This window comes from Periophthalmus magnuspinnatus, chromosome 9 (genome assembly GCF_009829125.3).
Source record: "Periophthalmus magnuspinnatus isolate fPerMag1 chromosome 9, fPerMag1.2.pri, whole genome shotgun sequence".
NCBI lineage: Eukaryota > Metazoa > Chordata > Actinopteri > Gobiiformes > Gobiidae > Periophthalmus > Periophthalmus magnuspinnatus.
The window spans coordinates 10,329,859-10,356,680 of NC_047134.1; the positions used below are offsets into that span (position 1 = coordinate 10,329,859).

Consider the following 26,822-nt stretch of genomic DNA (forward strand, 5'->3'; position numbering starts at 1 on the left):
AATGGAGGTGGAATGCAAACACAGGCTGTTTAAATTCGTTAAAATCGGTCCATCAAAATCTACAAACTCGCTGTGAGTTTTAAGACATGTTCGAGCGTCACGTGTTTTTCTTTCACTGCCTCATTCAAACTTTTAACCCAGTTGTAGCAGCGCAGAAGTCGCACACCTGAAATCACAGCTAATGTTGTTTCTGGTGGATTGCTGTCAACGGGAATGGTTTAGAAGAAAAGAAGATAAAATAATAAAACTACGGTAGGTCAATCGGGCTGGAATAAATGGACCTGCATGATCATACCTCAGAACATTCTCTGCAGAAATAGAGGTTTTATGCTATTCTGCAGAAGATTATAGTAAAAAAAAACAACGTGTCCATGGAAACAAGCTGAAGAAGAGGCAGGTTTGTGGAGGTGCAAGCCGCTCACAGTGAGTTTTTCATTGCAACAGACACAAACGAAATAAAGAACATGCTTTTATTTTGTCTGTGTGATCCCTCAGTTGTCCTGGTGTGACCTACAGTAAAAGAAAAAAATATAAACTGGACAAAAAAATTATATGAGTTGTTATTATTATTATTATTATTATTATTATTATTATTATTTCATTTTTAAATTTTTTTTAATGTATTTATTCATTTACACCGTGGCTTCAAAGCTGCTGAAAAATTCACACAAACAATACAAAATTGAACTTTTCTGAACTGTTTTAGATCTCAATTTGAATCAGTAATAGTATGACACAACATACATGCTTATTTTTGCGCTGAAAACTAAATTACCGTACCTACAAATACATTTTCCATAAAACGCAGTAAATCCGCTTGTCATTTGCGATATATTTATTATCCATATCACCATATCCTGATATTTTCAATGAAATATGATCCATATTAGGGACCCTGTGATTTTCATTCCTCCTGCACATAAACATTTACACCAGAGACTCACTACTTCACCACCAATGACCCTTTATGCAGATTGAATTGGAAAAGGCATTAGGACATAGGAAATAGTAACCGTTAGTTTTATGCCATGTCGTATTAGTGAACGTGTTGTAATTCCTCAGGCGTCAGTTTGTGTGAGCGAGTGTTTTACTGTTACTGCACTGTTTTATTTTTACTCACTAATTAGGGATGTTCAGCATACCAGTGTTTTCCCTGCAGCCCACTTTAAAATACAATGCACTTTAATAGCTGGAAATACTTACTGACTTTATGGAACTTTAGTATAGCTGTCTGCATCATGGGGGGTTCTGACTAAGAACAATTATGGTTTATGTTTGGAGTAAAAATACACACATATATATACATTAAAACTAGGCTGTACGGGGATAAGAACTTGTCATATTGTGATTCTCTAGTTTGAATGGTGCTGTTTCCACCTTCATGTCACTCAAAGAACCGCTCACACATTGGGTCAATGTGTGAGCATTGACCCACACACACACACACACACACACACATTGGGGGTGAGGGCGGTGAAGTGTCTTGCCCAATGATGAACCTTCAGATCACTGGACAAACTCTCTACGAACTGAGTTACTGTCGCCCCACGCAGCACGATGCTCAACACTTTTTTCCTACTCACTCCTCCTACATGGGCCATAGTGAAAGAAATAATTCTGTCAACTGGAAAAAGTGATCTAAAGAAGTATTTCTACTCACAGCATAACGTTAGTATAAGTACATAAGTTGGTCAGTTTCACTTTTGCTTGCAGATAGTGCCAAACTCAATTCTAATACTTTGGAGCAGGTACTTAACTCGATATTATACTACAGTAATAAGTGGATTTAACCAGTTACAGCACAGGTGTCCAAACTATGGCCCCGGGGCAAAATGCAGTCCTCAGACCAACTTTTATCGGTCCTCAGGCCTTCAGTTGACTGGCACAATTGATCATAATCAGGACTTTTTATGGTAAATTTGAGTAATCCTACATATATAACCTAAATAACACCACACTGCATTGTCAAACAGACCTAATATTAGTATTTAAAGACTTATTTAAAGTATGAAGTTGAAACTATGTCATGAATTATCCACTGTGTCGAATATTTTTCAAGATATGGTCCTCGGTGAAAAGAGTTGGGGACCCCTGAGTTACATTTAAGGTATTTAGTTACCTCTTAAATGCAATATGAAAGTTGTGATAATACATTTTAACCATATTTCCCACCTTAAATTGCAAACACAAGCTCTATTAAGTCACAAGGCAGAGGTCTTTTGAATGACATTGACACTTTTCTGTTACCTGCAGACAAGTATAATACGTATTTCTAATCTAAATGAAACAAATTATCTTGCTAATCGTGGCTGTTTTGACTAGAGGTCCACATAAATATTGTTTTTTTTGTACAGTAATGTGGATCCAGTTGTTCAGACTTTCCTCTCGCTCATAGTCGGGTCCATTCATTCACTCAACGCTACGGTCAAACTCTGGGACATGGAGCGGACATCTGACATTCCCCAACAAACTGTCACATATCGGGTTACATCACGGGTAAACACGCCGTTATCTGCCCTGTTGTCCTGACTCCTAGACTGGCTGCAGTGGAGGTCTGTGAGGAACAAGCACGGTCTAATTTTAGCTGAACTCTACCACAGTGAAACGTGTCAGTCAAGGAGGCAGTGTGTGGCGAAGTCCTGAATGTGCAGGGTTTATAATGTGGAGACTAAAACATGCACCATCTGTGTCAATACCAGTCAGCATCTTTATTCCTATTCCTGAATGAGCAGCACATGCAGGTCCAATGTCTGTCTCAAACTGCAGGACTGATGTCTGGCTGGGAAAATGATAGATGACAATATGTAATTTAAGCAACTTGCGGTTTAAACTCCATACATTACTATTTAGAGAATTGTAGCTTTCACACCTCCAATTTAAAGCGCACTCCAAATGTGTATTAATGCAAACAGGGCATGCAAACAGTTCAGAGAAGACATTTCCCAGATACAAACACATTTAACACTATTTACACTGGCATTACCTTTTTTCTTGCCAGTTCTTTTGCGCATCCGCATCTTAGGAAAGGAAGGCCAGGAGTAGTTAAAGGGAGAATCCGAGTCAGAATCCATGTTTCTCATCCAGACAGTTCAAAGTCTCATTTTACATCCATTTTCCAGTTGGGAATTCTAAGCCAACTTCCTTCTGCCTCTTCAGTGTTTCTCTGCAGCAGACTCTGGGACTTCAGGAGTGAGCAAGCATGTTCACTCTACCCCCTGCACCCCTCCCCCTAAAAAACCTCCCCTTCCCCCTAACTTCGCCCACAACCCACTGCCCTACACAAGCCGGCCGCTATAACTGCGTCCCAGCTGAGAGTTTGACTAACCTCTACGGCTCTGCATTGGGTTTCTGTTCTAAGATCTTACTTTTTTGTCAAACTCAACTCCAACAGCAGGCAGTGAGTGGTCCGCACATGCTGACAGCTACAGGGGGAGGAGGCAAAGAAGTGATGGCCGGAAATAGTAGGAGCAGAAGAGAAAAGAGGGTTATACAGAGGAACATAGGAGGACTTCAGAACCAAAGACAAACACAAGACCAGACGCCTTAGCAGGGGGACCCTCTCTCCCCACACCAGGAGAAATCATTAACCTCCCTGGTTCATGATTGTGGGATAGATGTACCCTCCAAAGTCCCATTCAGAAACATACACACTTCTCACTAGGGCTGAATCGGTTTAGTAAAAGTTAGTTAAACTGTTTCTGTTCTATTTAAATTTAATTTTGCAGTTTATGTTTTGGAATTAGGGGGTTTAGCACTTTACAATACAGTTATAGGAACAGCTAAATATATGAATATGTTTGTAGAAGTCTAGAAATTCTGCCATTTTTACTCAATTTACACTATATTTGTGTTAAACTGCAGTGATTTACAGTCTGTACTGTTTATGTTCATGGAGCTAACCTTTTAATGTGTTTTAATAAGACAACCCTAACCCTAACCCTAACCCAAACTGAATAGACAATCTAGATCAATAAAATCAATGAAAAAATTGTGAAACAGCCGGTTAAGGCGTTATGAGATGTTTTGCAGAGAAGAACATTATTACATACGACACTAAAACAGCTGCAAACAGTGTACGATTCGCTAATTGTGACCTATTTATTCGCCTGATCTTGCAGCTCTACTTCGGACTCAAATACTACATGTGAACAGCCTATTCTGAGCTCTATATTTTAGCATGAGAAAGCCAAGCAGAGCCGCACAGAATGGGTTTTGAGTGCAGGGAGGAGCACGCTGCCAGGTCAGCAGCCTCACCATGGAGACAGCACAAGAGTTGACAAGAGTTTTCTTTTCTGTTTCTTTTTTTAACCCACGATTTTTCCCTATTTTTGCCAACTTGCTGCTATATCCATCTGTAGAGGCAAAGACGTTCGAGTGGTGACATGGATAAACGATGCAAAAGATACTTACATAGATTAAAGTCTGTGGAGAGATAAAATTAAAGGGGCTTAGTAGGCAGAGCATGCACAGTTACTGCCCATTGGATTGTTGGATTGTAAAGTGATAGTAATGCATTGCTTTTGAGGAAAAAGACCAGCTTCTGTGGATATAATTCAACTCACAACATAGACGTTAGCTTAATGTGTGTTAGTTGGGCAATTACACAACATTCAATTCACTTAGTGCTTGTTTTTACTATGGAATACTATGAAAAAAGGCTTGGTACTACATTTTTAGACAAGAGAATGTACCTTAGAACACAAAATAATAGTAGTTCTAGTTCTGATTTACAGTAGATCAAGACTATTTCTAACGTAATTCCAGAAAACTCAATGTTTAGTCCATAGATTTTTAACAACCCTCCTCCCTGCACAAATAAAACCACCTCTAAATATATCCTCACAAACACTGACCTAAAAACAAGCTCAGATGGTCAAAGTGTGAATGGCCACTATAGTAGTTACCCATAATGCCACCTCTATGGGCGCTTTAATCCCTTTTTCCATGCCCCAGTTCGACCGCTCATCCTGGGCTGAAGACTGTTAGCCCTGACCCCACTGTCCGCTGTAAACCTGCCAAACTATAACTGCTCCGCTCCCAGTTACAAGAAGGAGCCTCTTATTCTTTGAGGATCTCTACAAGCTTCTGAATAACTGCCTTTAGTAAATCCCTGGCAACACCCGTTCAGCCATGAAAAACTTCTGTATTGTCAAAGCAGCGGAAAACGTCCTGGGACCAATCTGCTTTTCAACATGTAAAAATCTCAAACTTGATCCTGATACACAGGAAGTAATTAATTAGTAAGTTATAAGCGAAGTGTAGTGCTGTTTCCTTTACAATCTCCATGTCATTATCTTAGTTTTTCAAAATATAGGCGTTTTTAAAGGTCTTGTATTGTGCAAAATTGACTCTTGCGAGATTTAAGTCCAGTTCTAATGCTGTTACCTCCTTAAAAACAGACCAGGAGTTGTGTTTTGTTTCATTCACACATGTTTGAGTAACACTTTATTATTAGTCTGTTATCTACAAAGCTCAAAACGCTCTGCTCCACCTTGTGATGTCATAAAGTGGTAGTTTTCACGCTAACAGCTCCTTTTACGTTCAATAAAATGAGCAATTCCACAGCTGAAATGATCCAAATGATTCTAGCGAAGGTGTGTGGAGTTTAAAAACACAGCGGAGCACTGCCTGTGTTACCACATGATGACATCACAAGGTGGAACAGAGTGTTTTCTCAGCCTAAATATGCAAAGTTTGTGTGTTAAACATGTGAGAATGAAACAAAACACAACTCCAGGTCTGTTTGTGACGAGGAAACAACATTAACATTATAACATAGATCGGAAAATAGAATAATATGGGCCTTTTAACACAAAATTGTAGTAATTTCGCGTTGTGGTCTTGAAATAAAAACATTTAGTAACTACACGTTAACTGGCCATAATAAACATGAAGAAAGACATATTTCAAATAGTTTATTAAGTATGATTCAGGATTAGTAAATACTTAATTAATACTCTTAACTCTTTATTAAGCCTGAATTGGTTTAGGTGTTGATTATGTATTGAGCAGTGGTGGAGGAAGTACTCAATTTTGTTAAGTAAAAGTACAGATACAGAGGCAAAAAGTTACTCAAGTAAAAGTACCACATGAAAAAATCTACTTAAGTAAAAGTATTTAACTACCCATTTAAAGTAAATCAAGTATTCCACACATGTTTTGACAAAGTGTTGTTAACTTTTTAATGTCAAATGTAGTGATATTGATTAAAAAATGATATATAAGTCATGTGAAAAGTACTTTTTACTTTTCAGCTCAGTTTAAAAATGTAGTGCAGCAGAAAGCACAGATACTGCTCTCAAATGTAGTAAAGTATAAGTAAAAAGTAAAGTACACATACCTAAAAACGAATTAAAGTACTTTCCTACTTTTACTTGCGTCTTTCTTCATGCTGTATTTGACCTTTGACCTGTAAACAGTGCAGTTATTACAAAGTGTTACTGCCTGACCATTTTCAATATCAATCCTTATGTACAAACGAGTCTAATTTGGAAACTATTTACTGTTATTTTTGTATTAGTATCTGTGAATCCTTTGCCAAATACACAGCGCACACGAGGACACAGCACAGGGACACAGTTTTCCTTCTGAGGGGCTGTTGAGGATGATGTCGCCACACTTTCCGTTTGTTCACCGAAAGTCACATTGCACACACAGACCCGAGGAGTGCAGGGGAGGACTGTGAGTGTGTGTTTTGGGTGGAGTATTTGAATGTCGGGGCCATTAGGAGGGCAAAGGTGGGGGTTTTTAAAATGATTATGAGTTGTACTTTAGCTGGTATTGGTGAAAGGTGAGTTGGAATAGTGACATCAAGCAGACAGAGCGAACATGGCACCTAAACGCTACATTCCTCGTGTTGTTCTGAGGTCGTGGCGCTGAGCTGCTGTCTGTGTCTTACCTCAAAAACCTGACTCCAGTGTTAAAACATTTGTGAATCGCATCTTAGTGCTCAACATTATGTCATCTTCATTACGACATATGATCAGTCAATGAAGAGTAAAAATGACTCTAACACAGGGCTGTGTGTTTAATCAAATCTGAAATGAATTGAACTCCAGTCATTTCAAATCGTGAATGATGAGCGGAGCTGTGTAACTCATTAAATCAGTTTGAGATTCTGTCATTCGCAAACGATATGCTGTTGTTGTTTTTTTTTAAACGACAAGTCCAAAGCCAGTCCTCTGTCAGTAAAAGCTCTGACTTTGGAGGATGAAATGTGACAAATGTTTGCGTTAAATGAGAAAAGGGAAAGTCTGTTTTTTTTGTTTGTTTTTTTTGATGAAATAAAAACAAAACTAAAATTCTGAAAGATCAATATGAGGAATTGAATTGTTTTGTCTTATTTCTCAGCCCCAGTTATGGAGGAAGTACTTAGTTTTGTTACTTAAGTAAAAGTACAGATATAGAGGTAAAAAGTTACTCAAGTAAAAGAAAAAGTGTCACATGAAAAAATCTACTTAAGCAAAAGTATTTAAGAACCTGTTTAACAATGAATATTAAGAGTAAAAGTAAAAGCATTGTGAATTTGTTTTAGCGTTAAATGTTGATATTGATAAAAAATGATACATATTTTGGTCAACAGCCGCATTACGAATATATATATATATATATATATATATATATATATATATATATATATATATATATATATATATATATATATATATATATATATATATATATATATATATATATATATATATATATATATATATTATTTATTTATTTAGTTATTTAGTTAGTTTTTTTTTTTTTTCTCATGAATTATGTGCAATTATCAAAGCTGAATCTTCAATTTGAAAACTTAAGTCAGGATATTACTGCAAGCATGATAAAAATAACCCCTCAAATCAAAAATGTAAAGTACTTTTTACTTTTTAATCCAATGTTGGAGTAGAAAGTACAGATACTGCTCTAAAATGTAGTGAAGTAAAAGTATCCACTGTAAAACGTACTTAAGTAAAGCTCAGATACCTACAAATTCTACTTAAGCACAGTACTTTACTAGCTGTACTTCGTGACCTTCCACCACTACCTAGCTCTAAGATAAAAGTATTTTAATCAAGAGGAGCACAGCCAAAAAGCATGTTTTTTTGGAATTAAGATGTGAAAGAATTTAGAAGAATTGGATTTTTTAGATAAATTCCAGAGATTTCCAGAGACAATCAATACAAAAAAGAGAGATTTTTTAATGATATTGCCCAAATTGAATGTTTGAAATTCTGCAACACGCAACAAGTGATTATTAAATTCAAGCCCGATAAATGGAGAAGATGCCATCAAGAAACAGCATGCAAGAACAAATAACTGGCAAATTGTGTGGGAAAAGTCTAAATAAAAGAAAATATTTGTCTTGCATACTTGCTACAATTTGCAGCAGCATAAACCTCAGTGAATACTTGTACAACTTGAGTCTTGTTCAGTTTGCGTTTTCTCTAAGGATGTCTCGCATAGCGCTCACTCGTCTGTGCCATACAATAAATTTGGAGGGATCAATCATGTACCCAAAACGTCAGTCTTCAAAGAGTAAAAAAAAAGTTGTTGAAAAGCAAAAACAGCAGATAAACACACACTTGCTAAGAGAATGCCTAAACCATGAACACAAGACTAGCCACAATATGTTATAATTACAGACGTCCAGAGCCAAAGTGTCAATAGCTTCACACCACAACATTCTTACAACGGAGCATCAGTCTGCTCTAAACCAACTAGAGCCAATTATTAACCCACAATATTTTTCCCCCTAAACCTTCTCTTCCGCCCAGAGGAAGAGTGGACAAGCCGATCCATGACAACTCTCCTGGCACCTGAATCAGCGAGACATTTGCGGTTACGACGGATCTGGTACAAAACTGTTCATCCAAAAACAAGGGAGCAAAGAAGCCATAGGTGAAATCTGATTCTCCACGGTGAATTGTCAGAGCTGAGGTTTGGACAACTCCACACTCACGTTTCCTGCTGTTGCAATCACTTAATAAAGGAAAGAAATGTTTTTATTCAGTGTTATTCCACCTAAAGCAACAAAGATCATTTTAAGTTGTTTCAAGTAAGAACTGACTGTTCCACTTTTGGTTTTTCTGCACATTTAAGTCTTTCCTGTCGCACCTATTAGAGACTGTCCTTGTTTATTATTGGTGTTCACGGTTCATTTATTGTGTCTAAATGTGTAGTGTACTGTATAAAAGTGAAAATAACCAAATAAACAAGTTAAAATATGGGTAAATATGGATGTTATTATGATATAAACAGCATTATAATGTTATAGGCAGTAACTGTACATAAAATAACATGTAAAATCAATTTTTTTTTTGTAAATAACATTTGGTAACATAGAATATATTACAAATCTGGAGTTTCTTGACTCTAACCTGCCGTGCCTGTTCTGAGGAATTCATTCTAGGACCAGGAGTTTAACCCGTGTTTTCAAAATGTACAAGTCCTACCTGAGTCTGACTGCAGCAGATAATCCTCATCTTCTTCATTTAAAGGAAACATTAATGACTCCTCGTAGTCCTGAGAAACAAGCAACGGAAAAAAACACATATTTTTTAATATAATATAAGGCCAAAAATATTTCAGGACACGATCTGCGGGGCATAAAACACTCTCCAAATGAGAAACACACACATTCACACAGGGAGATGTTTGTTAATGTGAGGCTGTTTTCTTTTAATGTGATGGCAAATCTCATTTATCTTACAATAACACACAAGATACAAGCGAATACTCACAAAAATATCCCCATTCTTTGTTGGAACCATGTTTCCTTCCTCAATATCAGGATACAGAGCTGTAATAAAAATAAACACTTTGTTAAGCCGAGTGACTACAAGTTGGTTCATTGCTCGTCTCTAAAATACTTGTTGTAGAAGTAACTAAAAATTCTGAAGTTATTTTTGTTATCTTAATATCTTAATGGTATAAAATATGCAGTAATAAAACTCTTATTGTCTGCACAAGTGAGTTGCAATACCAAAACTCCACAGAAGAGGACAGTGTCTCCTGTATAAAACCAGTACTATTTCGCTACATTGCAGCAGAAGTAAAAAAAAAAAAAAAAAAAAAAGAGTGCAGCCCCAAAACAAATAAACAAATACATAAAATAAGCTTAACACCAGATCTATAAGTATTCTGACTCAACAAAATATTTATCACAGTTTTCAACACATAGTTAAATAATGAAATAACTATGTTTAACAGCTACAGCTACGTCACTTTATAGTTATGGGACATTATCATGATTTTGTACCATTCTCCACAGGATCATCTACGAGCTGTTCTTTTTCCAAGACAGTTTCTACTTTCTCCCGTCTTAATGCCATAATCTGAGACAGAATAAATTAAAGGAAAATATGGTTAACACACTAAATATATTATTTTTGAATCAGTTCTGAATGCTGTATTTGACTCACCTCTCTCAGGAAGTCCTCATCATGGAGCCTGTTTCGCAGTAGTAGGATGTCTGCGTGTCGACTTTCTTCTGAGCTCCACCTCAGGTTTTGACGAACTGTTAATGTCAGATTTTTTGTATCGTGACAAAACCTGAGGAGGCGAGAGTGGTCGACCCACACCTGGGACAGTCCTGCAGGGGGTGTGGTCAGCGGGTTGGGTGGGCTGCAAAACCAAAACAAAACACTAGAATCCATCCTGTTTAATAAAATTCCTCAAGCTGTTAATCCCATATTAAGTGCTTTGTTCAACATGTGTAAAAGGCTTGAAGCTACATTGATCTTGTTTTGTCTGTCATTCAATACTTAGACTTGTCATGTACACGCCATGTGCAAGATTTATGGATTTCTCACTGAACCCAGACGATTTAGCCCAAAACATTCTGAAGTTTGACAGGCTGTACTAACAGCTGCTGAGCTTTTTATGTGAACATAAAATAACTAGCTCTTCAAAAGGCTTAAGAAATCGAAAGAATTCCTCAGTTGACATGTTCAGCAAAGAATTCTTCATTAGTTTGGCAGTCCTGGGTAAATTTCTTACTGTGTAAGTAGCTCCAAAAGCTCAGAGTTGCCTGTGTTCTGTGCCAGCTGCAGAGGTGTGACCCTCTCTTCGTTGGGCAGGTTGATGGCCATTAGACCCCCGGGCTGACAGAGCAGCAGCTCAGCCAATCGACACAGACCGAACCGCACAGCCAAGTGCAACGGAGACTCTCTCAGGGTGTGCTCTGAAAACACATTAAGACACACTAATGTAACTGGTGTAAAACAGCATTAAGATATGAGATTTACAGAGGACACACACACAGGCAGGGTTTGATATTATAGTGGGATATGTTTCTGCAAAATGAGTAAAGAATTTATTAACCTACATGCCAAAAATGTTTTCACTTTTATAGCCTCTACTGCCCCATTAACCCAGTTAGACGCAATAAATCATTTCAACAAAGAGGACAGTATCTGACAATGCCCATGAGTAAAAAAAAACATGGTATTTAAAACATATAATTTCATTTTAAACTGAGACTAAGCTCCTGATGAGTCTGGAGAATAAACTCTGACTTGTAAAAGCTGCTGTTAAACGCCTGTGTACCACATAAACTATGAGGCAGTTAGTATTAATGCTGAGGGCAACATCGACGCTTGGATGGATCTTTTTACTTTATAAGTAATACACTGATGTCATACGGAGGGTTATGAGATTAACTGAAGACATTTAGGAGGAGACACGGCCTCGAAACAGACTGACTTAATTGTATTAAACCAAAATCAAGTTTGTTATTCATGTAGGTGGTTCGACATAAACACTGGACAGATCGGTACAAGCTGCTCTGTACAGTACCACACACGCACGCACACACACACACCCCTACACACATACACACACACACAGAGACACACACACACTTGGCATTAGATTGATTGAGTTCCCCTTAGGGTTATTTCCAGAAGGAAAGGCTCTAATAACTGCATTACACCCTGTGTAATTAGCTTTGATGAATTCAGCAGAAATACACATATGATCATGTCCACTTCCGATTTCTCCAAGCATGGAAAATGGGACTGATGGCCTGGAACACAGAGGAGGTATAGCACACACACGCTGGGTTGAAAAGTTCATCTTTTATGGGTGAGTTACATTTTAGGAGAAAGTTGGAATAAGTTCATGAAACAATAGTTTAGGTAAATTCACCTGAAAATCCACAGATTTTTACCCTTAATTTCAAGGTTGTAACATCACAAACATAAGCGACTCATATTTAAGTCGGTTCTCACCCTCGCCGCTTTGGCTGCCCAGCACATTCCAGCTGTGTGGAATATCCAAGTTGGCCATAGCCAGAGCAATGCAACGGTCCATAGCCCAGCGTGAACTCCCCTGGCCCAGGCTGAAGAGGCTGCTTAGCTCCTCATGATCTGTGGCTCGGAGACGATGTCCGTGGATAATCAGGTGCTCTGCGAGGTCCTGTGAAAAGAACAGTGTATTTATGGGTTTAAGCTCACTGTTTATACAAGACATTTTGAATACTTTTCACTAGCAACATCACTAATTTCTATCACTCTGGAACCCCCAGATACAAAGGAACAGTGCTGTGGTCTTAAAAGTACAGTTTCTTATCGAGGGTAAGTCTCCAGCTTGTCTCATGAAAATGCAATTGCTTTGGCTGGAATGTACCTATCTTTGATCATTTATTAAATTACAGGTTTTATGCAATTTTGTGGAACACTCCAAACAAAATCTCCATGGAAATTACAAGGATTCGGACCCTGCACCTAAAACCTATTACTGTACCTGTGCATCATCTTGTACATATTCCAGTGAAGCTCCGCCGACCCACATGAGTCCTGTACTTTCTGAAAATAAATATGCTTGAACAGACACCATCTCAGCCATGTTATGTCCTGCGGGAGAAAAACACAAGATAATTATGCTGGCGGTAATGTAATTAGAGTCTAATTTAAATGTTACGTTCATGCACACTTACTAATTGGAAACTAACATCAAATTACTGCATCTTATGACTGAATAAACAAACCAGAAGTAGCGTATTATGTAAGTATCTTTAATATATTATAATAAAAGGACTATATTAAGCCACTTTTTATATAAAACTTTGTAAAAATCTGTAGTAAATATTATTGTTTTTTGTTCTGGCAAGACAAAAATGTTTGTTTGTATAGCACAATTCAGTGATTCAAAGTGGTTTACAGAAGAAGAAAGACATTAAAATCACACTGTAACAAATCAAAACATAAATAATTATCACAAAATTACCATTAAAAGAGAAGAGCGCAGAACAAAAACCTTTCATGCACAGGTAAACACACATGATTTATCACACAGTTGGTTTAATCGAGGAGTAAGATCACAGTGTGCGGTACAGAGAAGAGTGATGGATTGTTCTAAAGGATCATTTTTATATACTAATGATATCATCTGAAACGGCCCTATCATCACTATCACAATGAGAGTCTAAATAACTTGACAATGTTAAAGTGGAGTCATTTTGTTTCATATTAATTCACACGTATCTTTTGGTAAACTTATCCTGAATGAATCAGCTGGTTATTGCCCAGCAGCAGGAGGCAGCTCGAGGCCTGTGTTGTCTCTGCACAGTCCAGTAATGGCGACACATTTGTCAGTGGGTCTGTTTCTACAGGAAGCTGATAAGATTCTGCCTTTCCAGACGTCCACTCACAGAATACACATGTGTTTGTGTCCAGATGAAACCAGAGATACAATATTCCTCAAAAATGCTGATCAATAACAGTGCTTGTGTTTCAAACAAACCTTAGTGTAATCTTTTTAATAATTGCAAATGAAATTACAGGTTGTGAGCCTAAGATATGACTCCTGTTGGCACATATTCTCTATATCAGACGTCCTCAAACTTTTCAAGTCACAAACCCCAAAATAACCATGCACCCACGCAATTAATAACTGCCTGCATTGTGTCAAGAGTGAACAAAACCCTTTACCCCTCTAGTCTGAAGCGTGTGGCAGACTATGAGATAAACTATGAGACTCATTTTAAATTGTTCATTCACTCTGCCATAACACAATAGAGTAACTGAAAGTACTGTCTTGTTAAACAGAGGCAGAGAAAATAGAAAAAACTTGCTCTTCTTTCTTGTCTTTTCATTTTCCTTGTCATGGAGATTTATTTTATGGCTTTTCTTAATATTATGAAAGCTATAAACTAAACTAAAACATGGTGTGGAACAAGTGCAGCCCAGGACTTGTGTACGTACCAGGCACGATAAAGCAGAGCATGATATCACTGTGAGCCCTGGTCACATGGACCAGAGTGGATCCTTCCAGTACCACATAGACCTCTGCATCCTCTGGCACCGAGTCCAGCCCCTCCAGCAGAGCGAACACTTTGGCTTGGCCCTGTCGGCAGATAAGAAGCAAATAAAGAAAGGAATATCTGAAAAAGCTTTTGCCTAATGCAGAGTTTTACATTTGTGTGAAGCACCAAAATCCCACAAAAGCATTGCTCCTAGGAGAACAATAAAACATTTTTCTTCAATAACCACTGGAATGTTTTATACCAAGAACAAATACCAGTCTGATCCTCGCTGGATTTTTATGTTGTACAAAGTAAAAAAGAAAATGTGAAATAAATTAACTTACCGGTCATATAAACAAGATACTGTGTCAGGTTTATTTTTGTTTATTTCATCTCAATTGTATCTGATTAACTGGAGCAAAGATTGGGTTGTATAATAAAGATTAGAACACAATAAATGTAAATTATTAAGCATGTAGTCAGCAAATATGAGGGCAGAGATTGTAAACAAACTACAATGCATCAATATGATTTGTTTATTTTTTATAAAGATACGGAAATCCATTTGAAATTATTAATGAAGTTTTTTTTTATAGTACCAATGATTGTAATAACTGGCAATGTGTTGTCTTTTCTCACATAATCTCAACACAAAACAGCCACACTAAGCACATTTAGACCAAAGAAACATGCAGGATAAGGCTGAGCTGAAGAAAACAGGAGGGCAATTTACTTTTTTTAGTTTTAGTTTTAGTTTTAACTCAGATTTGTGCAGCTGGTTAACACAAAGCACAGACAGTTCATCATCAGATCCTTGATTAGTTGTGCTCCCTCAGCTCATGGCCTGATTTCTGAAGCTCTAACACAAAGTCCTTTTCTCATGTTCTCTCTCTATTCACGCACAAATATGTTCAGCTGAAAAATCTGTATTTGGAATAAACCACTTTTTATATTTCCTCATAAGCTGTAAGTATCAATCTGCTCCAAAACATCAATATTTAAACCTTTAAGACAAATTCAAATAAAAAATACTTGAGTCACACCTTCTTTATACAGCCAAACCTTGGATATAAGTGAATGGTTCAAAGGCAAAAACAGCGACAATTAGAACAAGTTTCAACTGTGAAGAAAAAGAATACAAATACTAAGCTGAACTGAATGAAATAGTTACTCATTTGCTAGTTACACAGCACTCTACTTTAGTAAAAGTGCCAGGCAAGTGGGGTTGATGAATGATACTGTTACTTCACTGAAAGTACATTATGATTTACAGTAAATAATCTTATCAGACCAGGCCCTGCAAAAAGAAGAGAGTTTTCATGGCAATCAACAAATATTCTCTTGCATTTTAGCATTTACCACAAAAGCCAAATATACCAACATTAAAAGCATTTATAAAATGTAACCAAAGTGCAAAAATGACCCTCACTTTTATTTATTTATTTTATTTATAATGTTGGCAAAAACTCAACAAAAACGTCCAGTGCGTTTTGGTCACATTTTTTTTAGGGTGAATTCAGGTAAAGTGGGAAATCAGGTAAAGTTTAATAATTATTAAAGAACCACTGATTAATCATGATCTTAAATTGTAGCCCCAGACTCTGTGTCTATAAAACAACAGTTTCCATTGGTCTGAGAGCAGCACAGTCAGTTTGGTGTAAGTCAAAGTGAGCGATGTTTACACACGTGTATGAAAATGACAGTGACATGTCATTTTACCGACTTGAATGAAAGAAAGAGCAACATTTAACTGAATAACTTTACACACAGATTTTTTGTTCTGAATTATATTTAATGTTTGTCCTTTTGAACCAACAGGATGTTATGGCCATATATGAATTTAAATTTCCAAAGATACATTTTTGTCAAACTTTTGTCCTAATTTTTACTGAATACTGTATATAATATATAATAGAATATAATAGAATATAATGTAGATAAGACAATGTCAGGAATGTCCATGTAAAGTCAGAGAAAGACACAAAAATGAATAAAACAACAACAAAAAACATCAATGAAAGATGAATATAGTGCGGCACTATACACACACTATACACACACTATACACACACTATACACACACTATACACACACTATACACAAACTATAAACACACTATAAACACTATACACACACTATACACGCTATACACACACTATACATACACTATACACACACTGTACACACACTACTGCCTATTTCATGTCTGAAACATGTGAGCTGCTCTTTGTCCTGATCCACTGGGCTCTGTGAACAATATCACCCCTGTGTTTAGTGTTGATACGGATTCTGGGTTATCCAAGTGAAAATAAAAGTTAAAAACTCTGAAAAGTGATTTTACCCAAACAAAATTGATTTAGAAAACATTTAGTCCCCAGGTCAAAAGAGTTTGGTCAGTTCAAGTCTTTTGGGTCACAATGTTTATCCCACTTCACAGAACTTAGACCCTTAACCTGAATAGACCTTCAGCTGGAGGACAAGGTTTTTGGGACATTTCGAGTGACAGTTTCTAAAATATTTAATATTTAACTAAACAAATTAAAACTGACAAGAAGACCTAAAACTAATTGAAACACAAAAAATGCAAGTAGAATAAATTTCCTGACGCAATTAACAAAAACTATTATCTGAATACACCCTAGAGCTTTTACACCTGCACGACACTCAAAGAGCAGTTTAATAAAGTTTATAAAATGAGATTAAATATAATTAATACTCACATACAGAGGCACTTTCCTTCTGCTCAGCTCCATTAGAGCTCAGCTGCACAGGACAAAAAGGAAAATCATAAATGAAAACAAGGCCATGTGACTCCTCATTACTTATTATCCTGCCGATGTCTAATCTCTAATCCTGAAGAGTTTGTGATATCCTATTTAATCTATTTAATCTTGTGCCAAAGAGCAGAGGTCCACAGACAAGACAGGGCCAATCTTTTGATCCAAAGAATTCAGTGAGTTTGTGATGTGCAATACACTAAATATACAGTCTAAGGGCAGTAAGGTCTGATCTGCACTTGTTCAGAGAACACAAGTCCAATAAAAAAAATTAGATTTACAACAAAAACAGCCTTTTCCTCCAGGTCAGAAGAAACATTTGACAATCACTGACAAATCTCCTCATAGATCAAGTCTTAAAAGGCTCCTGTCCATGCTTGAACTTCTAAAATAACAAAACTTTGTCACAAATAAACTGTTGGCTGAGACACACTTCATGATGGTCACCTACCTTTTATAAGTCTGAAACACCAGGCTTCAAAAACAGCTTCAGCCTCAGCTCATGGGCGACCACATGAGCCACTGAAGTCTGCAGGTTTAAGAGAAAGAGCTGGACCAGAGCTGGACCAGAGCTGGACCAGGGTGGACAGCAGCATCCGCCCTCTGAGTCTGATCCACGGCTCGATCATTTGCAGATGGATTATTTGGCCAATCACGGTCCTCCTCCTGGTTTCGACCATAGACAGACCTGTGGAGGCTTTGGCGCCCTCTGGAGGATGGCGAGTAGATAACAAGCAAGTGTCACATGATGCACAAGAACCCAGTGCGGTCACATTGCTCTCTGGACTACGTCTGGATTGATATTGTTTGGCTTAGTTAAAAGTTCTCCGTTTTACATTTCTCATAGGGGACAGCCACTCTATCATGTACTGGTATTTATTTCATTACAGGTAAAATACATGCTTATAAAACATGTATTCTGCAAGTACATGAAGGTAGCATGACCCTCCACCAGAAATGTTACACTTTTCACAACAGGCTTTAGGTTTTAATCTTCTTTAGTCTGACAATAACAAAAAGATACTCAAAAATAGGTTTTAATATTCTCAAGTCAACACACACACACACGACTGTTGTGCGCAAGTCTATTATCGGTAGCTTAACATTGTTTTTTACATTACTTATAAAACATTTGTATAGTGAAGTCACTGAAACATTGTGGCTTCATTCATACAATTCATTTCATTTAAACAATTCCATAATAAAACATCACTTGTACAGTTGTATCAAAAAACTTCAGATATAAAGTCCTGTCTTTTAATAATACATCCCCTATGCAGACGTGTCCAGTTAGTAAAAGCCACTGTATCCCATAGCTGAGATCTCCTCTTCATGAAGTTTGAATCTGAGGTGGAACAGTAGTACTCGATTCTCCTTGAGTAAGGCCATTTTGTCTGCTGATATTGGAGCTTGGTACCTCCTTTTTGGGAAGGGAGCAGGCAAATATCGCATCAAGCATCCCAAGTACTTCCAGGAGATCTTGCTCATAGTCAATCTCTCGCTCTATTAAATCTTGCAAACGCAGCAGCTGGCGGTCAATGACTGGAGACTGACCAATGGTTGACCGATAGATGTCCAGGATCATATCAGCTGCTGTTATAAGGACAGGCGCAAATCTCTGGTTCACCACGTGCCTACATTACAATAAACAAGCATCAGTAAGTACAGCTACTAGTAGATGTAAATATTACTGTAAGTTGTAAAATCAGCTCTTAAGTGAGCTGCTAATGTTTGTAAGCATTACTGTGACGGAAAAGCTGCCTGTGAAAGTTGTGAAATGTGTCAATAACTTCATGGAATAATTAGTAGGCTATTAATGGAAAATTAGGAATAACAACAAATCCTTACCCAATGAGGAAACTAAGTAATCGTGAAAGCCCTTGTTCATCTCTTCCAGCTAGAGCATTTTTCAACTTCCCCCTTCGATCCAACTCCTTTATAACAGCTACAGTGATCTCTGGCTTTCTTGTTCTTGTATATGTCTAAAAGGTGCAATATTAAGAAGAACACTCATGTCAAACAATTTAAATTCATTTTTTCCCCATCTATTCACGTGAAAAATATAGCAATACAGTAATCTTTATACCTCTAAAGCTGTATCCAATGCCTTAGACACATTAAATTTCTTCAGCTGTCTGTCGTATTTGGCCAGATGCTCTTTTACTGGCTTACCAATGAGATAGTCATCCTGAAAAGGCAGTAAAATAAGTACAAAGCTTAAACAAAAGATGAAACTCCAGAATAGCTTTCTATTATTTGTCACTTGCCTGTTTGGGCACATAGTTCTTTCCTTTCACAAAGACACGGTACGACGGGCGTCTTCTCTGTTGTACAACACCCTCCTTAGAGTCTTCAGAACCTTTTCTGTGTTTGATACTTAGGATACCATTGGTCATACCCACGACAATTGACTCGTCATTTGGCTAGAAATGTGTTGGGGGAAGGAAAGAAACATCTATTGGAAATAATCTATGAAAATGAGGTTCATTGAAGGTCTTTCCCATTAGAAAAGACGACCCTGTAGATGACTAATAGGGTTAAGGTAGCGTTGCATTTGTCAGAATCTTGAAGTCATCATAAAATCAGTTGATGGATCACTCAAGAAATCATCATTTTATATAATAATTAAACCAGTAAAAAAAAAAAAAAAAAGTCACAAACTGTCCAAAAGACTAAATGAATACTTACAGCCAAACCAAGACTAAGGATGGAAGCAGCATAGTCAAAGTTGTGAACAACTTTGTATGTTGTTGTATTGTACACCTTGACGTGCCTGTAAAAAACAAACGTTATTAAGAATGAAGAACATTCTAACTTAAGTTACATTAATGATTACAGGGCACTTCACCTGTCCAGTGAACCAGAGAGTAACCTCTGTCCATTACTGCTCAGACATAAGCAGGTCACAGTTTTGTGGTGGTTTTTCAAAGAGACAAGAGGCTCGCCAGCTTTTAGAAGATCCCATACTTTTACATAACGGCCTCCTGAGAAAACAAACAGCAATATTAATTGGAGGTAGAGTCTTTTTGTTTGTAAAACTTTTAAACTTGTTTAAAAAATTTCAGACGCCAAACGATGAAGTAAAATGCAACTACATATTTATGTATTCAGCAGTTCCTTGTCAAGCACACAGCATTATTCAGCATTAACTTAACCTGCAGTCAAGATCATAACATATGCTTACCTGCTGAAACAAGAAGTCCTTCTGAAGGATAAAGTAGGAGACTTTCCACTGGCTGACCATGATCCATGGAAAGCACACTCTTATCTGTTCTGGTATCAAAGACCTTCAGTGTATGGTCATATGATCCTGGAACAAAACATTTCACCTTGTTATACAGATATTCTGTAGCATGAATCTTACCTGGACTTAACTGTATGGACTGAATTTTGACAATGATGCATTTAAAAAACAACTGTATTGTTTCTCACCAGTTATGAAAAGGTTGCTGTTAAGTTTGCTTGTAATGCCACAACGAATATAGTCTGTGTGCTCTTGATAAGATAAAAGTTCAGTGGAATTTGGGATGTCCCAAAGCCGACAGGTGTAGTCGTCCGATCCTGTGAAGATCTGGTATCGATCAGAAGTAAAATCTGTGACATGTACTGCCCTGAAAAATAATATGTATTATTAGACTGATCCAGGCACCAAGGGGATCACTGTGACTAAATTAATATTTAAACCTACTTTGTATGCCCTTTGAACATTCGGAGAGCCACTTTTCCGCAGACATCAAAAAGTCGCACCTGTGTGTCCTCACATCCTGCGACTAGAAGCTGGCCATCTGACCTAAACCTTCCACAATATGCATTGTCCTTGAATTTAGTAAATGTTTTCACTGGCTCTTGGGAAAATGGTCCATAAATGTGGATCTACAAAGTTAAACAATGTTATTGTTAAAAGCCACTATGTGAGAACTTAAATTTGACACAGACTTTGCTTACCCTGGTGAATGCTGTCACGGCAAAATTATGTGGTGCCACAGGAGAGAAATCTAGATTGGTGATAGCTCCAAACTCTTTTATCTGAATTGGTGCCTACAAACAGATCAAACACCACTATGACGACTGATATTAGAAAACCAAATTATCAAGTAGTTATTTTATACCAACCTTGTAGTCTTTCCAGTAAAGTGTTTCTTGAGTGACTTTTTCTCCAAGTTTGGGATATACTGGTATTTTTGTGGGTTTAAATGAAGACATCTTTGTTTTTTATATAGACCTACAAAATGTTAGGAAGCTGGAAAGAAAACATTTAAAATGTACTGGTTAAGTAACACATAAACCGAGTTACATGTTATTACACATTATACACGGTCTCTCAAGGAACTACTGACCTACTGCCAGGACAAAGACTTAATGGTAGTACGTTAATAGGTATACGAACATAAAAGTTATAATTTAAAGACTTGAATTGAGACAAAACTCTTTCTCCATAACACCGGACGAACGACCACGCTTTATGCTCATTGTTTACTTACAGGTTTTTAGAGTCACGATTACAGAAACTACTTACGCAAAAAACGATGGTCTTTGTGAAACATATAATCGTACTACAGTAGTCTGAATAGATTTCTATTATAACAAATCCACATTTTAGTGAGTTGTCACGTTGCCTCTTTGCTCATAGGAGGCCGCCATTACTGCACTGTCGGCTACTTCCGGCGTCATGACGTAAAATATTCTTGCTCCCTCTCATAACTTCCCCAGTAAAAGTAATAAACATCAAATTCCTTGATTTCTACCTGAAATATTTATCTATTTGAAAATTTTACCAAAAAACTTGTTCTTATTGTAAAAAAAAAAATCATATAGTTGGCAGAACTGCGTCACTTCCGGTCTCTTGACTCGCATAGTCCGCGTGTTTACAGTGCTACTCCCAGGTATGATTTTATACATTTTTTAGCCCGAGACAATGTGCAGATCACTTTTGCGTGAGTCGTCAAAACTGTGTACCCTTTTGTACTTTTAAAGGTTGCAGTTTTGCAGTTTAACCTTAATTGTGCCTTAATTGTAATTATTGGTCAGGTTGTAGATAGTGTCTGTATGCATCTGTAATACCTGTTCTACTGGCTTGACTGTTGGTTATACTTCCATGGTTAACATTTGCAGCCTACACTATTTTTAAGTTTTAGGGTCAGTTCAATGGATTTTTTTTTATTAAAAAGTAGAGAGCAAAAGGGCAATTGATCTCCTTGGTCCTGCCAAACCTAAGACTGGGGACGACAAGTGTTGAGTTATTTTCAGCTTTGCGGCAGCTGCTATTTCGGTCTTTTAAACAGAATTCTTTTTTTTTTTTCTCTGATTTTTTTTTTTTATTACTTTTGAGTTGTGTAGACTGCAGTCTTTCTTACCAGTGTTAGAGTCTGGCAATATGGCAAAAGTAAAGTTAAATAAAATGTTTATTTTATACTTGAACAAACTTTATTGATCAACAAGGGAAATGACTTGGACACAAAAGCTCCTACTACCAAAAAATGGTAGTATAGGTCACAATTTATGTTTTACTTTTCATGCCCTTTTAACTATTCCCCCTTAGGGGCATTCCTCTTCCTCTGACACCACACTTGACTGGCAAAAAAAATAAAAAAAATCCGCCTGTGTCTGGAAATGATGACTAATCCATAGTACTGTAGTAGTATCACAACTCATTGATCTCTTCAGATTATCTAATTGTCACAGGGTTAGATCATCATACATATTACTCACTGAAATATGAGTTTTGGCTACTTTTTATGTTCCATATTAGGTTAAAACTACACCCTGTTTAAATATGGCACATTTTATTTTTATCACTGTCTTTTTTGTAGATGAAGGAATTAATAATGAACCAAGAGAAACTTGCCAAATTGCAGGCTGAAGTCCGCATTGGTGGCAAGGTCAGGAGCAGTTGATTCTTACATTATATTTTTTGATGAATACTGTTTAAAATTTTCAGCAAAAGTGGACTTGTTGTATTTTCTGTGTATAGGGAACTGCACGCAGGAAGAAGAAGCTGGTCCATAGAACAACTACAGCTGATGACAAGAAGCTGCAGTTGTCACTGAAAAAACTGGGGGTCAACAGCATCTCTGGGATTGAGGAAGTAATTATCTACATTAGATTTGTTTCTTCATCTTAAATTTGTACAAAAAATTTTATAATAATGTTAATTATAATTCCTTTATCTGTATTTTAGGTAAATATGTTCACAAATCAAGGAACAGTAATTCACTTCAATAATCCAAAGGTTCAAGCCTCACTCTCCGCCAACACCTTTACCATCACAGGCCATGCTGAAAACAAAGAACTGACTGAGATGCTGCCAGGAATCCTACATCAGCTTGGAGCTGAAAGTTTAACAACTCTGAGGAGATTGGCAGACACCTTACCTAAAATGGGTACAACTCTAACATATGGTTCATTTAAAAGTTCACCAACAAACTCCCTAACCACTCTGCCACCGCCATGTTCAGATCGTTCATTTCTATTACATTGCCGGCAGCTGGAAGCCTGACAAAAAATACATTATATTGTATTAAAACTAACATCGTTATCCCACATCAGAAAGTTAAAAAAAGATTTTTAGAAAGATTTGCAAAAATATGAAAAAAGAAATAAATGAGCTGACACCCCACTGTGCCGCACATGAAACGTACTGCTGCATAATCTCATTCTCACATGTTAAATTGTCAGCTACCCCCCAAGGCTACAAAAATCTACAGATTTTGATGTTGTAGAGCCTAACCCAGAGCTTTAGCAAAAGACAAAGTACATTGAAACTGTTAACAGCAATAATCTCCAGTTTCAGCCTTAACAACCCCATTCAACCTTAAACAACCCTCCTGTTGCTCTTTTTGTTTTTTTTGGGTCTGAGGAATCGTAGATCTGAGAGATTATGTCTGCGGCCTCCATTTCTGTTTAAGGAAGGATAGCCTTTCCTAAAAAAAAAAAAAAAAGCATCTTTAACCTCCCCCTCTCAAACCATTTCTTTTCTCTGGCTCAGATCTGAACTTCACCATCTTCAAATGAGTGGTCAGTGTTTTAGAGATGGAGATGAACAGCAGACTGTGGTCCTGAGCTGCTCTCACGCCAGTGTTGTTACATTCTCTTTAGAAGTGGCTGTTTAGTTTGTAACGCTCACTGCACTCTTCACTACACTGAATGGAGTAGACACATTACTTTGTTTATGGCTCGGGGTTTAGTCCTTTGGGTGAACCAGTTTTTGTCTTAAAGTGTTTGTAGGTTTGAAATAGACGGGAATCTCATACTGTCTGAAGATTCTCTGAAGTTTTTCAGACACGCCCACCGGGTAAGGAGTAGTTACTCCTTTCATTCTGGGTTCAGATTCTCTGTTGTCTTGTTTTTTAGCTCTTAGATCTATTGAAGGCCCATTTTGGATATCCACAAGCAGAGAGGGCTTTCTCCACATGTTGTTCCTCCTTCATTTTTCCCTCTGTGTTTGTGGCTTGAGCTCTGTGTTGTAGAGTACAGATCACTCTGAGTTTGAGCTGCCGTGGATGGTGTGAATCAAACAGCAGGTATTAGTCAACGTGTGTGGGCTTCCTGAAGACTTCTACCTTGACACACTGGTCCTTTCCTATTGTTACTGCACAATCTAAGAAGTCCAGTTTGTTCTCCTTGGCCTCTTCCCGCGTGAATTTGATGTTTGGATCCACAGCATTAATATGTGCAGGAAAGGGCTCGAGATCTTGAGTTTTGATTTTCCAGTTGTCGTCCACATATCAATGCCAATGTGGGAGGAGCCTGGAAATGAGGCCAATACCTCCTGTTCACACTGTTCCATGTATAAGTTGGCCGTAATAGGAGAGACCGGTGAGCCCATGGCACATCTGTGGATTTGCCTGTAGAAGTTCTCTCTAAATATGTGATATTCAAACACATTTCCATCATTTTGCAGATTTGGTCCGGTGTCAGTTTTGTTCTCTCTTTTAGCTTAGTGTCCTGCAGTAGCCTCCTCTTTGCTGCCTCCACCACGACTGATGTGGAGATATAAGTGAAAAAACAGGGCACATCAAATGAAACCATGGTCTCATCTGAAACAAATCAGAAATGCTTGATAACCTAGAGTTCAAACCCAAAGTTCAAACCCAGGCAATTTGTTTTGTTTTTTTCCTTTTGGTAATAATTGTTAAATTATTTTGTAAGGATACATTAAATATTTTTAGTTTTTGTTATATATTTTTCAATAATTTTGGTGCATGTCCAAAATGATCTTGGCCGCTTCTTAATAATCATCGGCACAGCCAGCTCTGCCATCAAATTATATTTTATGATTGTTGACCAGATTTTTGTTCACCCTAATTGGATTTTTGATTCCTTGTTGTGTCTTGTGTCTGTTATTACATTATTCTTGTGTATTTGTTCTGTTGGTTTAACAGTGACTTGTGTTTCTTCAGATGGAGAAAACAGAGCTCCACTTGTTGCTGCAGAAGAAGAGGATGATGAAGTTCCAGGTCAGCAGACATAAAAATGAACACAGTGTTTTTTATCACACACATCACTAACGTAAGTGCTTTTCTATTTTTAGATCTTGTGGAAAACTTTGATGAAGCTTCAAAAAATGAGATTAAGTGAGACAAACTGACAACCTCCCTGGTCCTGGACGTCACTATGGACATTTTAACACTTTTTTCCTTCATGTTTTTTATTCCTTCTCAACTGTTATTTCATTCTAATTCTTATTTAGTAAAATATAACATAATCAATAAACCTTACACTATCAACATTTTTGAGAAACTTACTGCCTAATGCTAAGTGTGAATTAAGCTCTAAAAGGTCATGTCTTTGGTTATTTTCATTAAACTGAGAAGCTGACAGCCATCATTCTTTGTAAATGTTGGGGGAAAAATAGTGATAAATGTGAAACAGAAACTCCCAACACAAGCAGCAGTTTCACTTCAGTAACTTTAGGGACATTTTCTCAAAATCCAACCCATAAAAATGTAAAATATGTATATTATAATACAAATAAATATACAGTATTATAAAATTGTACATGTGGTAAATACACAAATTATTAAATACTGCTAAATAATTCTTGTTGTACAAATTTGTTGCAAAGTTCCCTTTTTTTATTTTCTAACTTTCTGTTCACTAAATCCTGAAAAGTCGCAGAGTAGACCGTTTGGGCTGTACAAAAATAAATATAATGGGTTGAATTATTTCAGGAATAACTTCACAGCAGAGTTTGTTTCCTTTTCTATAAAACTAAACATTGTGTTTGGGTGTGTCTTGTAGTTTGTCTTAACTAAGATACATTTTCTAAAAATAACAAACATTTTAGTGAAACAGTTCAGTGATGGTCAGAAGTCTCTTTGTGAGAAAAAAGGAATTGAAAAGTACTTGAAAAATTATGTTTTCATTTTTTTTAATTTAAATTTAAAATAACAAATAATAATTGTAACTATTACTGTTATTGTTCAGACAGTGTTGATTCAGGGCAAACCCCAACCTTCACAACATACACTTTCACAATGCATTTATTTTACACATACGTTATCTGCAGCCAAATTTGACATGCAAAACATAAAAAAAGAGGAAGTCCATGCCCTCCATCGTGTTTAGCAGCCTCTTATCACAGTTTCTTAGTTTCATGGTCGTACTCATGATGCTGACTGTGTGGGCTGATTGCAATCATATAAAGTCATCAACACTGCTATGGAAATCACTTGGATTATTCTACAGCACTCAAAGTTTGGTTTCAATCAGCGTTAATTATGGTAAGTCCTAAAAATGGCTGTACTGTGGCTGTGCAAATGTAACTCTTCAAATACAGCACAAATGTTTCTTTCTCACAAACAGGTGTG

General features: G+C 37.0%; 3 protein-coding genes across 5 annotated transcripts in view; 1 reads left to right on the forward strand and 2 right to left on the reverse strand.

Annotated features, from left to right (window-relative positions):
* Positions 1-17,512, reverse strand: part of LOC117375725 (rho guanine nucleotide exchange factor 28-like) — a 36,757-nt gene extending 19,245 nt beyond the window's left edge. For 2 of the 3 annotated variants that reach the window (XM_055224261.1, XM_033972035.2), the window contains exon 1: positions 2,984-3,163. In XM_055224261.1, the coding sequence (XP_055080236.1) occupies positions 2,984-3,080 (97 nt within the window). In that variant the 5' untranslated portion in view covers positions 3,081-3,163. Of the gene's footprint in view, positions 1-2,983; positions 3,164-9,443; positions 9,514-9,731; positions 9,791-10,249; positions 10,326-10,412; positions 10,615-10,989; positions 11,174-12,221; positions 12,409-12,735; positions 12,846-14,195; positions 14,338-16,956; positions 17,000-17,464 lie in introns of those variants that run through there. The other variant, XM_055224260.1, reaches the window with a different exon arrangement.
* A 664-nt stretch (positions 17,513-18,176) lies between these two features.
* Positions 18,177-21,666, reverse strand: utp15 (UTP15 small subunit processome component). The gene is made up of 12 exons (XM_033973081.2): positions 21,530-21,666; positions 21,127-21,253; positions 20,959-21,051; positions 20,702-20,886; positions 20,446-20,624; positions 20,198-20,323; positions 19,862-19,997; positions 19,702-19,786; positions 19,281-19,436; positions 19,100-19,201; positions 18,862-18,995; positions 18,177-18,647 (listed from the first exon to the last, which is right to left on the reverse strand). The coding sequence occupies exons 2-12, from the start codon at positions 21,214-21,216 to the stop codon at positions 18,344-18,346; spliced, it is 1,590 nt and encodes a 529-aa protein (XP_033828972.1). The 5' UTR covers positions 21,217-21,253; positions 21,530-21,666; the 3' UTR covers positions 18,177-18,343.
* Positions 21,667-21,834: 168 nt separating this feature from the next.
* On the forward strand, positions 21,835-25,741 carry LOC117376432 (transcription factor BTF3-like). Its single transcript, XM_033972913.2, has 6 exons — positions 21,835-21,896; positions 22,824-22,892; positions 22,985-23,098; positions 23,192-23,393; positions 25,413-25,469; positions 25,544-25,741. Exons 2-6 carry the CDS (start codon positions 22,824-22,826, stop codon positions 25,588-25,590), a joined length of 489 nt encoding a protein of 162 aa, XP_033828804.1. The 5' UTR covers positions 21,835-21,896; the 3' UTR covers positions 25,591-25,741.
* Positions 25,742-26,822: the final 1,081 nt, after the last annotated feature.

Bases quoted from the DNA above. Each gene is read 5' to 3' on its own strand.
- LOC117376432 (XM_033972913.2), top strand. From the start codon at position 22,824: ATGAAGGAATTAATAATGAACCAAGAGAAACTTGCCAAATTGCAGGCT. The intron at 23,099-23,191 runs GTAATTATCTAC...TCTGTATTTTAG, and splicing joins GCATCTCTGGGATTGAGGAA to GTAAATATGTTCACAAATCA. The intron at 23,394-25,412 runs GTACAACTCTAA...GTGTTTCTTCAG, and splicing joins AGACACCTTACCTAAAATGG to ATGGAGAAAACAGAGCTCCA.
- utp15 (XM_033973081.2), bottom strand. From the start codon at position 21,216: ATGTCTTCATTTAAACCCACAAAAATACCAGTATATCCCAAACTTGGA. The intron at 20,625-20,701 runs GTAGGTTTAAAT...ATTATTTTTCAG, and splicing joins ATGTTCAAAGGGCATACAAA to GGCAGTACATGTCACAGATT. The intron at 19,202-19,280 runs GCAAGTGACAAA...CTGCCTTTTCAG, and splicing joins AGAACTATGTGCCCAAACAG to GATGACTATCTCATTGGTAA.